Raw genomic sequence first — 15,242 nt, 5'->3', positions numbered from 1 at the left:
CGGCGGTGACGATGATACAACGCAAATTTTCCAGCACAATTTTTTCGTTTCTTTCTCCTATAGTTCTCCCAGAGTCCCAGTGACAAAAACACATATCGTTACTTGGATACCTCCTGCATTTTACTCAGTTGAAATCTGCGTTGATCTTTGCATAAAATTGTCTTCCGCCAGAACGTCGTTAGTATAAAATTTTCTTCTGAAATTCGTCCAAACTTCCTGCACACGTATTATGTAACCATGATCATGTGGCTTGATTAAAATCAACAAACGGAAACAAGGTATCGGCAGATAACTGAGCAAATTATTTCCGCAATAAATCTCAACAATTCGTTTTTCACAACGACATTGATATATGGCCGTATTAGAATTCTAATAGTGTGGAATTGTCGTAACGAATCCATTTTTAGATATTTTTAAAGTTCCGAACGTTCTTGCGATTTTTAAAAAATCGCCGAATTTCAGCATCCATACGACCGCGCAGTCATTACACACAAGTAATTAGGCAAGATAATAAAGCAACGCAAACGCATCGTAACGATGGTGGGCGTGACATTCCTGTGTTATGTGGTAGTCGCTGGTTCTTTATATGTCGCTTGTCGGGTCCTCTGTAATTAGCCAAAAACATACGCTGTCGCTTCATTGGCGTAAAAACCGCACGAAGTAGAATACAAAACGTAAAACCATGTTTAACACCACACCGCAATACACCAAGACAAGTGAAAAATTGACCACACTGAAACAATATTCCCTTAATTATGACTTCGATTTGAACCCGCTGTTTGCGGCAAGCCACCATCGACACAGGTTTCCTACTCTTTTAACCTTCGCATGGCAATCAGTGTATTAATCCCGAAAGTTACCCGGATTAAAGAAGCTTTCTTCTACATGTGTTAGGCGTTGGCCAACCGCAGCCAATGGTAAGCTGTTAGTAATTAGGCAATTATTGGATGAGCGGATAAGCGGTCCCCTCTCAGCGCCAACAATTAGTCGACTATCTTTGCACTTGCACTCGAGACTCTCGGCAGTGACTCCAGCGCGGCGTCAATTGTTGCTTCACCAAGATATCACAGTCCTATTATGATGTGATAATCGAAGTTTCTGACACGCGTAAACTTGACCACGATTCCTATAGTTCTTTTCTCAGCTTGTATAATACTTAAGTTTTGAGGAAAAGTTTTATCGTCCACCGTTAAGGTGGCTGTACACAGTATCCGGCATGCGAATTCGCCTGCAAAGTCGTATGCAAACCCATTACCGAGTTCCGCACGCGGCAGCGAAATACGGACAAAACGGACGAATTTCGAATACTGTGTACAGCCACCTTTACTGATTCGCATCCCGTTTTACGACTATCCGAGAAAAATTACTGAGAAACTCTGTAACTAAATGGTGGCGCAGAGAAGGAGATTGTCTTAATTTTATGTGTCGCTACACATACCTTGGCATACATTGAAGAATCTCACGTATTCCACCAGCTTCAATTTGCTGTGGTCATACAATTATTGTTTCCGTTATTTTTCATTTAAACTAGCAACTGCACTTCATCGTTTGCGACTCTTAGGCGACACACAGTGGTGGGAACACATCTACCTGACAAAGCAGTCGGGAATTTACGGTTTTGCGTCCTACTCGCTTGTCCGCCGCACTTAAAGGACAGGATATTAGAGTACACAGTATAGCTGGGGAATCTATTTTTAGACAGGATGTAAACACGATACCCCGTATTACTCTAGCTTGGAATTGTGCTTGAATAATTGCGACGGTTTAATTGAACGTAACTATGAAGGAATGCCACCCGCTGAAGAAAACTTCAAGGTGTTATTTGAAAGGCGAGCGGGGTTGCGGGGTCATCTGACACCTCTTACCCATTTGTCACCCCGGAGCTCATTGTTGAATCGAGCAAAACGTCCGCATTACCAGGTGTCGGGGTTAATCTGTCGTGTTCTTTTTGCCTTGGAATCCTGAATACCGTATCCCTTCTCCTGCTTCTCGTACGAGAAATGACATCATTTTAAATCATTTGTGTTGGCTATAGTTTATAACACAACATATCTACTGTTCTACATCAGATTTTTAAACTGTGCGGTGGCATTAGTTAAAAAGCGGTGTCTAAATACGGAATTTGTCAGTTTTAGTGTATGATAGTCTATTTTTATTGTTCAGTGCTACTTTGCAGCAGTGTGAACGAGTTTTCCCACCCTTCCGTCTCATTTTCCCACGCCGTTTTTTAGCTTTGTGATGAAACAATTGACACGGATGTGACCTGGTCAAGGTTCGCTAATTTGACAGTCTACCTGCCACCATTTGTGGCGTATGCTGCGTCACAAATAGGCGCGTAATCGACGCAAACGACCCAAAGCGCGATGATTTATGTCAACGGTTGTTTAGCCCGCCACTTCAAGGCAGGATCAATGTAAACAGCAGATCAAAGCGTCCTTAAGTTTCCCAGAACATCGTATCCTGTATAGGCACAGGTGCCGGACAGTGCGTGTTAAGAGCTGGTGCCGAGTCTAGGGGTTAATTGGGAAACCCCCGTCCGAGACGAAACTTAAACCCCAACCGATACACAGTATTATAGATCCTGTCAGTTACCAGGGCGATAAACTGTTGTTGTGTTCTAAAATCAACTTTAAACGGTCTTAAGCCCATCTAAGCGACTTCTTCACGGTCGAATCTGATTGAACGTAATTCCCAATTCATTTCCGCCATATCGGCCATTCCGGAAGACAATCGTCAATCCTAGTCCCCGGAGTACCTTGACCCGCTCGTTTCATCCCATTCACGAGAAACCGACAGAGGAATCCCTCTTTGTATTCGGCTTTGTACTCGGGCGATAATTTTGCACGGTTCTGTTTCGTCCCAACCAAGCGACAAAAGCGCTCACGCCATCGCCGCCGAAAACGCGGGAGCGAATCTTAGATACAACGCCGTTGGCACGTCACAACAATACTCGTGACGTCACTAGCGAAACGGTCTGCTTCGCTTCTGAGCTTGTACCAAGTAAACTATGCCGTAATTGCAGGTAATTCCTGTTGTTGGGGAAATTGACAATACCGACGGTACGCGTAACACATCAACATGCACATATTTCCTCAGTCTCGTTACCGAGTCCCCAGCGATGGACCGTTTAAATGAAACCAAGCGTTTTATTATTTCCGGCTTAAACTCCCCAATCAAATCTAATCGTCCAAAAGTCACCTTTGTCACGTGAGCGAAGCGTAACCCCGGGTCGCACAAAACCTCCCGAACCTTCTTCCCGGCTATCCTGTTTCGTTATGTTGTTTGAACAATATGACCCGAGGAAACAATTCGACAAAGTCTTTTGTTTCAACCTAAAACAGGTGAACTAATCACCTGACCCCCGATCTATTTAAAAACCCTCGTTATGATGTTGTGACGCTAGAAACAGTGTGCGTGGGTTCTTCACCCGCGTGCATTTCCTGACGTCCCTCGTGTTATGTAAACCTCCATTCAGAATCACCCTTTCCTGCTTCTCCGTTGATTTTAAACGAATCAAGTCGATATTTGTATTTGTTGACGTTTCTCTTTCAATATTCGATTTAAAAACGGCTCGTTTAGTCACACGCACACACGTTTTCTTCGAAAAAGATGTTCTTCCCTCTGTAGCAACAGCTTTCATCATCGTACACGCGTGACTTGCTTTGTTCACAAATCGGTTAAAGTTAAATTGACCTTAACCACACACGTAAAACTGCGGTTTGTATCCACGAAACGCATGGCTGAACCAGTCTTGGCCTCAGAACGAACGCGCATGCCATCGCAACCACATTGAGGTTTCCGCCGACGGCTTACCGGCTTTACAGTTCCCACGTCCCGCCCTACACTCTCTTACTCACCCTGATGTTAATTCGTCACCGGGTCAAATGCACACGTCCCAGGACCCATGACTCACATAATCGTGACGGACAATCCGTTGTCGGTCGCGACGCTTCTGTGTGGCGGCATACCCTCATTCGTCGCTTACCCTGCGTCACCATAGCACCTAGACCCGAACAGTGCCACTTTCTATTTGCACTTGTTCCTAACTTACCGCTCTCCAATGCTAATCTTGTTATATCACTTATGCCCTCGCATATCGCTTCAAACCTGCGCTGTTCGTCACGCATTGCTGCAGATGTTACGTCACAACGCAGACGTAGAAACGCGACGTTAAACAGTGACGATGGTGGCAGTGGTGATGACGTAACGGGCCACCCACCTGCGATGTTTGATGTTGAAGTGTTGACAGGACGTACTCACCCTTCGTTCTGATTTAGCCAATATGTAAACAAGCAGCAGACACTTTGGCCTACTTCTTCCAGGATATGAATAACCTGATTTACCCACCCATGCCCCACAAACACACGGCCCAACTTAACTCCCCTCATTGCACGAATCCGCGCCATAAACAACCGTGAATCACCAAACTATACAAGGAAACGTTTCATCCTGCAGCGGGGTTTGAACCCACAACCTCATGCACAGGAAACATGACTAAAACTTCCGCCACACCTCCCCCCACCGACACAACACGTCGGAATAACTTCTATCATCGCTTAGCCCACCGCGATGCTTTATTATGGCTGTGTCACAGTTAACGTACCATTAATTTCAGGCTGCTGAAAAGAAGCTCACCAAAATAATGTCATATATTGCCAAAACATGTTTATTACTTTGTTTTTTTCTGCACTGCTTTGTAAACTACAAACCAGTAAAATACTAATACCCTCCCCCGCACATGCTATATTTCTTTTAATATTATAACACAATTCAAAATGCGTTCTTCTACATTGCATTTCAATTTTTTGTTCAGACGAACCTATTCACACATCTTTCATCTTCCTTTTTATTCCTCAGCCAGGATAGGCCAACTCAAGCTTACAGAAAGCGACGTGAAACGGATGCTTGGAAAAACTCCGGACCGAAATAAGAACTCGTCCAGATTCTTTCGTTCGTTGCACAACAACGGGTTGATATCATACGCAGAGTATTTGTTCCTACTATGCATACTAACAAGTGAGTTTTAAGTTTTAATGATGATTGACATTTATCTTGTTAATGTAACCTATACGATATTTTTATAGATAATTTGTTTTTGTTTCGTAAAAGTTAACACAACGTAAATGCAAGTCAATTTACGTAACAATTATCAAGCGTAACACGCTAGGAACCATTTAACTATTTGCCTGGTATTTTTTTATTTTTACTTATCTAAAAATACGCTCAACAGTTATCAACACCACCGACTAAAGTCAGCCGGTCGCGGTTACTATTGGTTCCCAACGGCTTTGGTCGCCCGACTAAAGTTTTGTCCGTCAAAATCCAAATTTTAGTCGGGCGACAAAATCAAATTTAGGCGGCAATGTAGTATATAGTGTATAGTCGGTAGACGAGTGTACCCACCTTGGTCACTTTTTGTCACAGCCCTGGTTACAACAGATTTTAAACTTAACCTGGTCACTTTTTGTTCACACACTCTACTTGAACATATGTTTTACAGAACCGATATCAGGCTTTCAGATCGCGTTTAATATGTTTGATATGGATGGCAACCAACGAGTCGACAGGAAAGAGTTTATGGTGGTAAGAATCGTTCCTACTTTCTTAAAGAATTTATATTAAACATGAACTTCATTTGCGTTTTCAAATACGATAGCGAATCATTTGTTAAAAACAACGAAGAGAAAGGCAGTAGCAACAAAACGACAGTCGTTGAAAACTCTTTTTGTTTATTTTAGTTTAGTTGTTAGTTTTCGCATTAAAATGTACTTTGCTAAAATTATCTGTCTAAATAATAGTAAACATTTTTTGTATTATACTGTGTTAATTTGCACAGTCTTCTAAGATAGGCTCTCTTATGCAGCATAAAACACAGGTGTTCTCATTTTTTTTCAATAGTGAAATATTTTTACAACAAAATTCTTTTCAAACAGTTGAGCGAAATTTTTCGGAAACGAAGCGAGAAATCAACCGATGGAAACGAGGTATTTAGTTTACTTGATTGAAAAAAAATAAATCTTCGGAAATTATTTTCCTGGGTAGGGTATAACTTAGTGTATCTTAGCACTATAAGGAGAACTGTTTTAGCTTTGGTGGTATTTCTATTTTCAACCTCGTATGAGTGGTCGTGCATCGTAGCTGGTTTAGTGAATTCCTCAAATATTTGGGCTACGTGTTTGAGTGCATGCTGTGTAGTGTATTATTACCCTCCACCCCTCACCGTGTACGTTGATTGTATTACCAACAGTATTGTTGATTAGATTGCCAGCGGCATAGGTTTTAATATTCATCTGAAGCATGGTGTAAATATAATACAAATGTAATGCAGTTACTTAGTGAAGTTTGCCTTTAAAATCGCATCTGCAGAACATTAACAATCCTAACTTTTAACATAACAGCCACTTGGTTAAAGCGTGGCTTATCTTTATGACTAAAATACAACACCCCACCCTACGTCTGTGTCTGCCATAGCATGTGTAACACCTGCATGTCTCCAGCGCCCTCTAGCGGGAGTCTCAACCTTCGATGATCTACTATCGGTATTTATTATTCGGCATAATCAAAGCATGGCGTATTCTACCGCCCACACACATTGCTTACAATTAATCACTCGGCAGCTGGTATTCTCACTTTAAACATAAGAGGAAATCGTCACCTCCGGTCGCCGCAAATTTCATTTTGAGCTAGCTACACTTTAAAAGCTTCAACAACAGATCGCTATTCGTATCATGCCCTCCCAAACTAACCGTCAAAATGAGCTCGGCAGTAATAACCGCACGCCTTCGATTCGCATGTTAGTAATTGATCCCCCGCATGCAGTAGTCAGTAATGTCGGTGAAAGCAACAAAAACACGGTATAAATCTCCTTGGTTGCCACAGTTCCGCGACAATCGCGAAGCAAAGAAGGACTTCCGAACACTGTCGGAACTTCGTCGGGTAATTTGTTTGTTTCACATTGGTATGCTGAGTGGTAAGTCTGTGGCGTGATTGCCGCTCATCTTCACGTCACCCCAACCTTTACTTAGGAAAGGGAAACTGCTGTGTCGCACAGTTTTTTATACACAAACGATATTTTTTTTTATTTAGAACACTCTGCACTTGTTGTTGTTGTTTACTTTTCTCATCTCTTCACCAATCATTTATGTTTAATTTTTCACAATTTTGTAGAATGATTTAGTGTGCAAGTTTTTTACCCCTTCACTTCAACTACACACGTCTCTCGTTTAGCCAAAAATTCCGTGGAATCTCATGTTGCCTATTATGCTTGGAATTCTCTAAATATACGAATATTTTCTTATCGTATATTTCCCATATAGGTGGTAAAGGACGACGACCACACGGTACCAGACACCACATTACTTGTGCATTTGTTCGGCAGGAATGGGAAGAATGATCTCAGCTATGGCGACTTCCATAGGCTAGTAGTTCTACTAAGCTTATGAAAATTCTTTTCAAACGGAAAAATCCGAAATGCTATTAGAGTTAACTGTCTAACATTATCCATATACGAGTTTCGAACTATTTAACCTTATTCAGTTTTCTTTTTTTTTTTTTTAGTCCTTGTTTAAATACATGGCATATACTTTACAGTTCAAACCTGTAAAAGTTTTAAAATAACGCCCTTTAATGTATATTTACTTATCTTATTATTTATCCTAAGAAAACTTCTATTTTTAGGTTTATGGACAACTTGCAGACCGAAGTTTTGGAAATTGAAATATCCTTTATTAACTCCAATCTCACTGTCTTTAATACACAAAGATATAAACTACTTAAATATATAGTAGGGTGGCGGAAGATAGGACATATTTTCATTCTGTTTTTTTTCGTTTCATTTGTTACCAAACAAAGATCATTAAAATATTTATAAAACCGTTTCCTCCCCATTGACCGTTGGTAATGGTCTAAAATACGATCAGAATATTTCAATATTATGAGATGAAGGTGTCCCATCTAGGCGTATAACACTTTTTGGACTTATACACTACTGCGCAGTATTGAGTACACTACCATACACACGTACAACGCTATTATATACATGTTCAACATTGTTATAGATTTTCTTGGGTTACGATTTTCCTTAGCCTTTTTCACTTCCTCGAGTACAGTCGTGGTATGGCCACCATATCGGAGGTAGACTTCGCACGGATGCTGCTCCGCTTCACGGAGGTTGCGGATATCGAGGAGAACATCGAGAAACTCCGTGAAAGGATCCCAGAGGAGAAGGTTCGTCTTATCTTTCCTCAAAACTATTTTCACACACATTATCATACATACCCAGATGGACCGTCGATTTTTAAAAAACACTATGCAATTATACATTAATCTATCTACACCTTGTATATTTGTTGTTATGAATAGGCGGATTTGGTGGTTATATTTTTCAAAGTTTAAATTAGTTTGCCCCCCAGTAAGAATTTTGTAAATATTCGTTAATACCTGTTACCCTGTAGGGAATTACATTTGAAGAGTTTCGATCTTTCTTCCAATTCTTAAACAACTTAGAAGATTTCGCAATCGCAATGCAGATGTACACGCTTGCTGGTCGGTCTATTGGACAAGGTGGGTTCATTGCAGGAGTGTTAACATTCATGCTTTTTTATCATACGTTGTTCTGATACTGTCGGGACTTGTTCTGTCCCAAACGCTACTGACTGTGTAGAAATATATAACTTTGTGTGTGTTGGGTTTGTTTAATACTCTGTTATAATCGTTACCATACAATCGGCTAAGGTAACGCGCCCACTCCGATCTAATCCCAGGTCCTGTAGTATGCCTTTACGTATATGACTTTACCTATATAAAATATAGTATAAATATATTATTATCTTTATTGTCTCTTTAATAACGGTTAAAAAATACCATACTACTACTATTACCAAAAAAATATTCTAAAATATATGAAATACATGGCACAGACTAAAAGTGGCAGATTAGAGACTGACAAGAGCCGGCACTAATTAAGTAAAATATGTTTTACAATATCTAAACTGATACGCAGACGAGTTCATGCGAGCCGTCCAAGTCTCCACCGGCCACAAACTATCGGAGCATATTGTCCACACGTTGTTTCAAATCTTCGATAAAGACGGTGACAACCGACTCAGTCACGTGGAGTTCATTGGTGTGATGAAGGATAGGATCCACCGCGGGTTCAGGGTAAGACAGAAATTAACGTTCACTTTGAAGTGGGGTTAGGTAGCGACCAGTACAAGTATTTGCTTCACCGAAAAATTCAGTAAACTTAGTGTAGATGGCTAGATGCGGTGTTGGTGGTAGTATAGTAGGATGGGGGAAGATGGGACACCTTTTCATTCTATTTTCTCGTACATTTTGGTAGTAAACAAAGAACATTCAAAGAATTATAAAACCTTGTCCTCGCGACTTTCATAGACCGTTGTAATTGTTTAAAACACGATCAGGATATTTATATATTTTTGTGCTAAAGGTGTCCCATCTTCCCCCACCCCACCCTATATATACTGCTTGTCCGATTCAATACGCTTTATTATTATTTCTTGTCTATAGTATCCTACAAGACAGATAAATTGATCATATAAATGCTGCTTGGTACTTGTTGTGTTAATTTAAATTCAACGCTTAACACTGATCTAAAATATAAACTTTAAACTAGGTATAATACAGTGTTCAAAATTACCTATATTTACTAGTCATGGTAATTGTACTGTGTGATAAGATGGCTATTGTTTGCTTATAGTATCCCAAATTTCCAAATAACGCTTTTTTGCAAGCAACAGCGCTCTTTTAGCGTCGTCACGATACAGTTATATGAATTTTGTGAATATTATTTGTTTACTACTAACGAGAATAAAAAAAGGACCATCTTGCCCTAAGCTACTCAATGTCAGTTACACACTCTGCGACCTGACAAACAGTTTAAACAGATATATTTTAAATCCCATTAATAAACTACCTGAAACTCATTTACATAATTTACACATAAACAAATTAATTTGTAAAGATGTAACCACTAACCGATCCACCATTCTAAACACTAAGGTTTTAATTTAGATTTGCCTCTCACTTTATAACAACAACAGTTGTAATTACTAATACCCCAAATTTTAAACCACAATAGAGTGTTTTGATATGATTTCTATAATAATCTTGTAATGTAACAGCTTACTATGCGAAAGGTAAGAGGTCGGCATGAAAATGTTTCTTGAAAATACTGTTTTTATCGTCTTGTCAAGTATCCCATGTCGTTGTACTGAATGTTCGTATACTCCAAACAGCATTGTGACACTGCGTATATGCTTGCTGTCGTGATAACAATGTTTCGTTACTTTGATCGGTTGCGGGTAGTGCTTGCGCATTAGCTGCTTTGCAATAAAGCTTGTAGTTTAGCTCGCACCACGTATGCTTATATCCATGTGTTGTTGCAGCGACACGGAATAAACCGGGAGTTTATTGGAATAAGCGGCTTCTCTAAATGCGTTGATCGCGAGTTTCGGACCTATGCTCGCGAACTCGCCACGCACTCACAGAGCCGAAAGATATTTTTCTGACTCCGGCCCTGCTACCGTTATTGTCCTGCGGCTTTGTTTGTTGAAAATGCGAGTCCTTAGACGTTGCTCGCCCTTTCTCTGCTTGTTATTTTGGTGCCTTAATTTGCTGCTTCCATGAATTGTATATAACTCATAAAGTGAAAGTTTCTTGAAAAGTGAAAACGAATTTGCCTAAAAACTTGTCCATGTTTACTGTGCATGAATTTCACGCAATTGTCCATTGGTGCTCTCACACTTGATATGACCAACACCCACTTGGGAAACTCATTCGTTGTTATAAGCAATAACAATGCATGTTGGTGGTCAATACCAGGGCTGCATGAAGTTAATGAATTTTGCAACAGTAAAAGGCTGCGTGTTGAGTTTTAAACACCTCGTACATCTCAGCTGGTGCATTCTAATTTCCCATCTCTTTAAACGGGCGAATCACCCAGTAAAATACCAAAAAAATTAACGAAATTGTGCCAAAACCTAAATTGTACCATAAATTTTATATTTTTTCTTGGTTGGTTAACTGCGTAGAAACCGAGCCAGAAAGTGACAAGATGGAGTGGCTTCGTCGACTGCGTCAAACAAACCTAGGTTTCCAAATTCTTAAGTTTACATGAAAATGGTTTCGTTTGTTTAATTTAAATCGCATGCGTTCTTTAGTTAAATTAAAATGCTTTAAATACAAAACGAATCTTGAGTTAGTTCTTGGTTATTTCTCCCTTTTCAAGAGCATGGAAAACAATTTGTTCATTGCTGTTGTTCAGTTGTTTTAGTAAAGTTGTAATCTGAATGTGCATGTTTTTATTGCATTGAACTTAAATGTTTTTATTAACACTTTCAATTCACATGTTTTTTTAATCTTAATATCAACTAATTTTTTATTGCCACTAACGTGCAAAAAAAAACTACTGAAATACTATTTAATAAATAGCATAAGACATATAAACATACACTGCTACAACAGTATGGTAATTACAATACTGACTAAACATTTGGGATTTGTTTTGTATCAAATTTCCAGCTGTTTGTATGTTTAGCCTGCTGGGTGTGTCGAAAATGTTTCTGACTAATACTTGCACAGTGAACAGTAGTTCTTGCACACACGTGGCGTTGGAAACACTGATTGCTGAATTTTAGCATGTTGTACTAAATTTCCAATCACAATTCCATTACATTCATATTCTCGCTAATTCAGTGCCGGACCACAAACCATTACGGATGGAGCGGGTATAAAAAATGCATTCGGAGCCAAATCAGGAACACGCAAGAATCATCATAAGCTGACCACCTTTTCATCCTTTCTTAATCTAATCTCGTGCATGTCAAGCACTGCTTCAGCAAAAGACGTCAATTACTTGCACTTCTATCAGCGCTTATTTTCCCCGCACTACAAAGACAAATGTGTTGTTCTACCAATACTGAATTATCACAAGATTTATTACATTTCTGTTTTTTGTGCTAGTATATATGTGTTTAACTGTTTTTTTTTGTACATTTTATTCTAGAATGCTTTAAATAAATGAACATTCGCATACGTAGGCACAGGTGTAGCAAGCATAATTCTCTGTGTTTTTTTGCTCTACTAATGTGACGAGAAGATGAAATAAAAGGACGTCCCATATTTCTTCACCAGACTATTTCATACATTTTTTTTATCTGAGGGCACTTTTAGGAAATAAAATATACAAACTTTTTATTTGGCGATTAGCACACAAGGTGCTATTTTTACGAATCGCACGCTGGCGGTGTCAGATGTAAGATACAGCTTTACGACTTTATGAAGCGCGCGTAAAGTCGAATGTTGTTGTTACCGGCGTTGGTTTTTACCTACAGAATTTAAACCAGTGGTAAATCGAACAGTATTTTTTAATAATGGTCTTGCCCCAACTTTTAGTATATATCTCTTTACCTGTAACGATTAAACTACCTTTAGCAACAAATGGATCTCACCAGAGTCCGTATATAAACATGCTTATATACGGACTCTAGATCTTACAGATTCCAGTCTTCAACCAAACCGAAATACTCTATACATTTTTTGCAAAATGCCATATGAGTTCGTATTCTATAATCGAACGACCGAATGTCATAGATATCATATGATATCTATGCCGAATGTCCGAATCTTTTTATCACTGTCGAAAAGACTGCAGACGTTTCGGCAAATGGGACTTCCCCCTGCATAGAAGAAAATATTAAATTCTGAACTGCGTATTTATTCTTTTCGCCTATTATTTAACTGGTCAATCTATTCTACACATGCAGTACATTAATAACACAGTTCAATAAGCAGAGTATGAATAGTAGCCAGAGTCACCAGTCAGATTAGGACTTGATCAAAGCGATATAATGTCTTCTTTAGTTTTGTTTCTGTTCACTTATGCCATTAAGATTTGTTTGATAAAATGTCAATGAATTTTTGTCACCTTTATTTATCAACCACTATCACATCGTCCTGTTTGTGCAGTGATGGCTACGAAGCAGAGAATCTACTATCTTCCACTCAGCCAAATGTAAGGCTACATAAACTATTATGAATGTGATGATAGTTACTATTGCAGATTTGCAGTGTTTTGTACATTTTTTGTACTTTTTACTTTAGTTTGTGCTATTTGTGTTAATAGTTGATACTTCTTAGTTCCCACTATTATTATATATTTTTACTACGAAGAAATTTCTTTTTTTGTATCAAATGCCCATGAACTATGTCTTTTGAGTATGAAATTAAAAAGAAATAGTTGAAGTACTAAACTAGTGTGTACGATTTAATTTTATATATGTAAAGGGCTTCCAAGCAGAAAGATTTGCGAGACCTCCAGCTTACATCACGGTAACGTTCCCTATTCCCATACAACTTGACCGAATCACAGTAAGACCATGGGTTGGTCAACAATGTGTGAAAGACCTGCAACTTTACATAGCTCGTATCAAGTAGGTTAATTACATGTATTTGTTGCTTCAAATAAATTGCAGTTGCTAGTGAAGAGTTTTCCCCTCCCCCACCTTATTTGCTAACTACTAACCACTAACCCCTATAACCACTAACCTCCGACCCCTACAACCACTAACTACTAACCCCTAACTCCCTAACCATCAACACCTTACCCCCTAACCTAGGGGTTAGGGGTTAGTGGTGAGCAAATAAGGTGGGGGGGAGGGGGAGATTCTCTACTACCACCAAATTGCAATATAAAATTAGTTTTCATTACCTATTTTTTGTATTACTTAAAATATTGTTTCTTTTAGTAGATCAAATGCATTGAAATCTGTTTCTCCTGATGAAGTTAAGTATAAAGCTGGGAGAGCAGTTCTCAGCACTCCCGTTGAAGTTAGTTTTGTCAACAAACATTACAGAGCAGTTCGATGCCTTGAAAAGGGTGAAAATGAAGTTAAACAATCTGGTATAATTGTTGATGTACAAGGTAACATGGATGGCATTCTTGCAATTAAACTTGGCATAATCAGTATGCTTACTGGGACTGTGCCCTCTATAGGAGGGCTGAGTATTTGGGGAAAACCTTCAAACAAATGCAAACGGAACTTGGCAAACAGCGTTATTCAAAAATGGCTGCAAAACCAGAATTTACCACAATGTACACTTATAAATAATAGCATTACAGTTTTACCTACTCTAACAAACAAAGATGAATCTGACAACGAAAGTGCTGATAAGACAGAAATTCCAAAGCAGTTTGTTGATCCAATTGTTTGCAGTGTCATGAGAAACCCAGTTCTGCTTCCAAGTGGGCATACAGTAGACCAGCATACATTAGACAAACATATTATAACTCAGTCTGATTGGGGAAGGCTACCATCGGACCCTTTTACTGGCATTCTGTTCACCGAACAATACAAACCAGTGCCACATGTTGCTTTGAAACTCCAGCTTGATTCTTACCTTTTAAACAGGAAGTCTCAAAATGGAAAATCTCCAAATTTAACTAAAACAACTAACCAAAGGAAGCGAATTTATTCCGATATAGATGTGAACGAGAATCCTTCTAAAGTAGTAAAATTTCATTCCCACTGCTCTAAAACACATACAAGTGTTGCATCCAAATTAGATGAACATGATTTGAAACTAACTAGCTTGTCCAACTCCATGGAAAATAGTTTGGAAGCTGCACTAAGTAAAGCAAAAATACGGACTTCTAAGTTTAGGACCGTAAAAACTAGCTTTCAAACAACCGATACCATACATTGTTGCAGGTGCAAAGTTTTTCTTTCATCAGTTATTATTCAATACTCCCTACCGTGTGGTCATCGTCTGTGCCGCGAATGTCTGCATACTACAAGCAATTTTGAGCGAATGAAGCCTTCTGCTTCCTCAAACTTGACTTTGCGTTTAAGCTGCCCGTCATGTGAAACGCTATTTAATCAATCCGATGTCACACGTGTTTACAAGTGATGTGATTTACCTATACCTCTTTATTTACTCTTTTCATTAAATTTCGATAGTAAAAACTAATAAAGTTTATAAATATAAATTAGGATTTCCTTTCAATTAAGAGATTAAACAATAATAATAGAGTTAGGAGATGAGATATGTGCGGGAAAAGTCACTAAAAAAGGAAAAGGCAACAAGAACAACTGTTCGACAAAAAAGTATCTGAATGACCAATTACGTGCTTAAAACGAAAAGTCTTTTGAAACATAGTCTCATGTTCGGTTTCACTAGAATTCTGCAACGCGTTTACGTTTGAAAAAGCCATGTATGCGTTA

General features: G+C 38.9%; 2 protein-coding genes across 8 annotated transcripts in view; both read left to right on the top strand.

Moving 5' to 3' along the window:
- Positions 1-12,141, top strand: part of LOC100176527 (calcium uptake protein 3, mitochondrial) — a 25,518-nt gene extending 13,377 nt beyond the window's left edge. Inside the window, exons 3-14 of one of the 6 annotated variants that reach the window (XM_026840866.1) lie at positions 4,858-5,016; positions 5,501-5,583; positions 5,934-5,984; positions 6,880-6,936; positions 7,317-7,417; positions 7,678-7,717; positions 8,095-8,226; positions 8,454-8,562; positions 9,002-9,159; positions 10,143-10,157; positions 11,052-11,111; positions 11,716-11,838. In XM_026840866.1, coding sequence (XP_026696667.1) covers positions 4,858-5,016; positions 5,501-5,583; positions 5,934-5,984; positions 6,880-6,936; positions 7,317-7,417; positions 7,678-7,717; positions 8,095-8,226; positions 8,454-8,562; positions 9,002-9,159; positions 10,143-10,157; positions 11,052-11,111 — 965 coding nt within the window. In that variant the 3' untranslated portion in view covers positions 11,716-11,838. Of the gene's footprint in view, positions 1-4,857; positions 5,017-5,500; positions 5,584-5,933; positions 5,985-6,879; positions 6,937-7,316; positions 7,418-7,677; positions 7,718-8,094; positions 8,227-8,453; positions 8,563-9,001; positions 9,160-10,142; positions 10,158-10,406; positions 11,030-11,051; positions 11,112-11,715 lie in introns of those variants that run through there. The other 5 variants (XM_018817497.2, XM_002123322.5, XM_018817494.2 and 2 more) reach the window with 5 other exon arrangements.
- A 624-nt stretch (positions 12,142-12,765) lies between these two features.
- Positions 12,766-15,007, top strand: LOC100179665 (RING finger protein 37). Of its 2 annotated transcripts, none has more exons than XM_009859349.3 (3): positions 12,766-13,033; positions 13,306-13,451; positions 13,767-15,007. In XM_009859349.3, the coding sequence occupies exons 1-3, from the start codon at positions 12,926-12,928 to the stop codon at positions 14,926-14,928; spliced, it is 1,416 nt and encodes a 471-aa protein (XP_009857651.1). In that variant the 5' UTR covers positions 12,766-12,925; the 3' UTR covers positions 14,929-15,007. The 2 variants fall into 2 exon arrangements, with proteins under 2 accessions (XP_009857651.1, XP_002129505.1); XM_002129469.5 differs by having other exon boundaries at positions 12,778-13,033; positions 13,770-15,007.
- The last annotated feature ends 235 nt before the right edge of the window (positions 15,008-15,242 follow it).

This window comes from Ciona intestinalis, chromosome 2 (assembly GCF_000224145.3).
Source record: "Ciona intestinalis chromosome 2, KH, whole genome shotgun sequence".
NCBI lineage: Eukaryota > Metazoa > Chordata > Ascidiacea > Phlebobranchia > Cionidae > Ciona > Ciona intestinalis.
This window is presented reverse-complemented; position numbering and strand designations above follow the sequence as displayed.

Excerpts from the sequence above, each read along its gene's own strand:
- LOC100179665 (XM_009859349.3), top strand. The coding sequence starts at position 12,926 with ATGTCAATGAATTTTTGTCACCTTTATTTATCAACCACTATCACATCG. Across the intron at positions 13,034-13,305 it reads TATCTTCCACTCAGCCAAAT|GGCTTCCAAGCAGAAAGATT; the intron begins GTAAGGCTACAT and ends ATATATGTAAAG. Across the intron at positions 13,452-13,766 it reads CTTTACATAGCTCGTATCAA|TAGATCAAATGCATTGAAAT; the intron begins GTAGGTTAATTA and ends TGTTTCTTTTAG.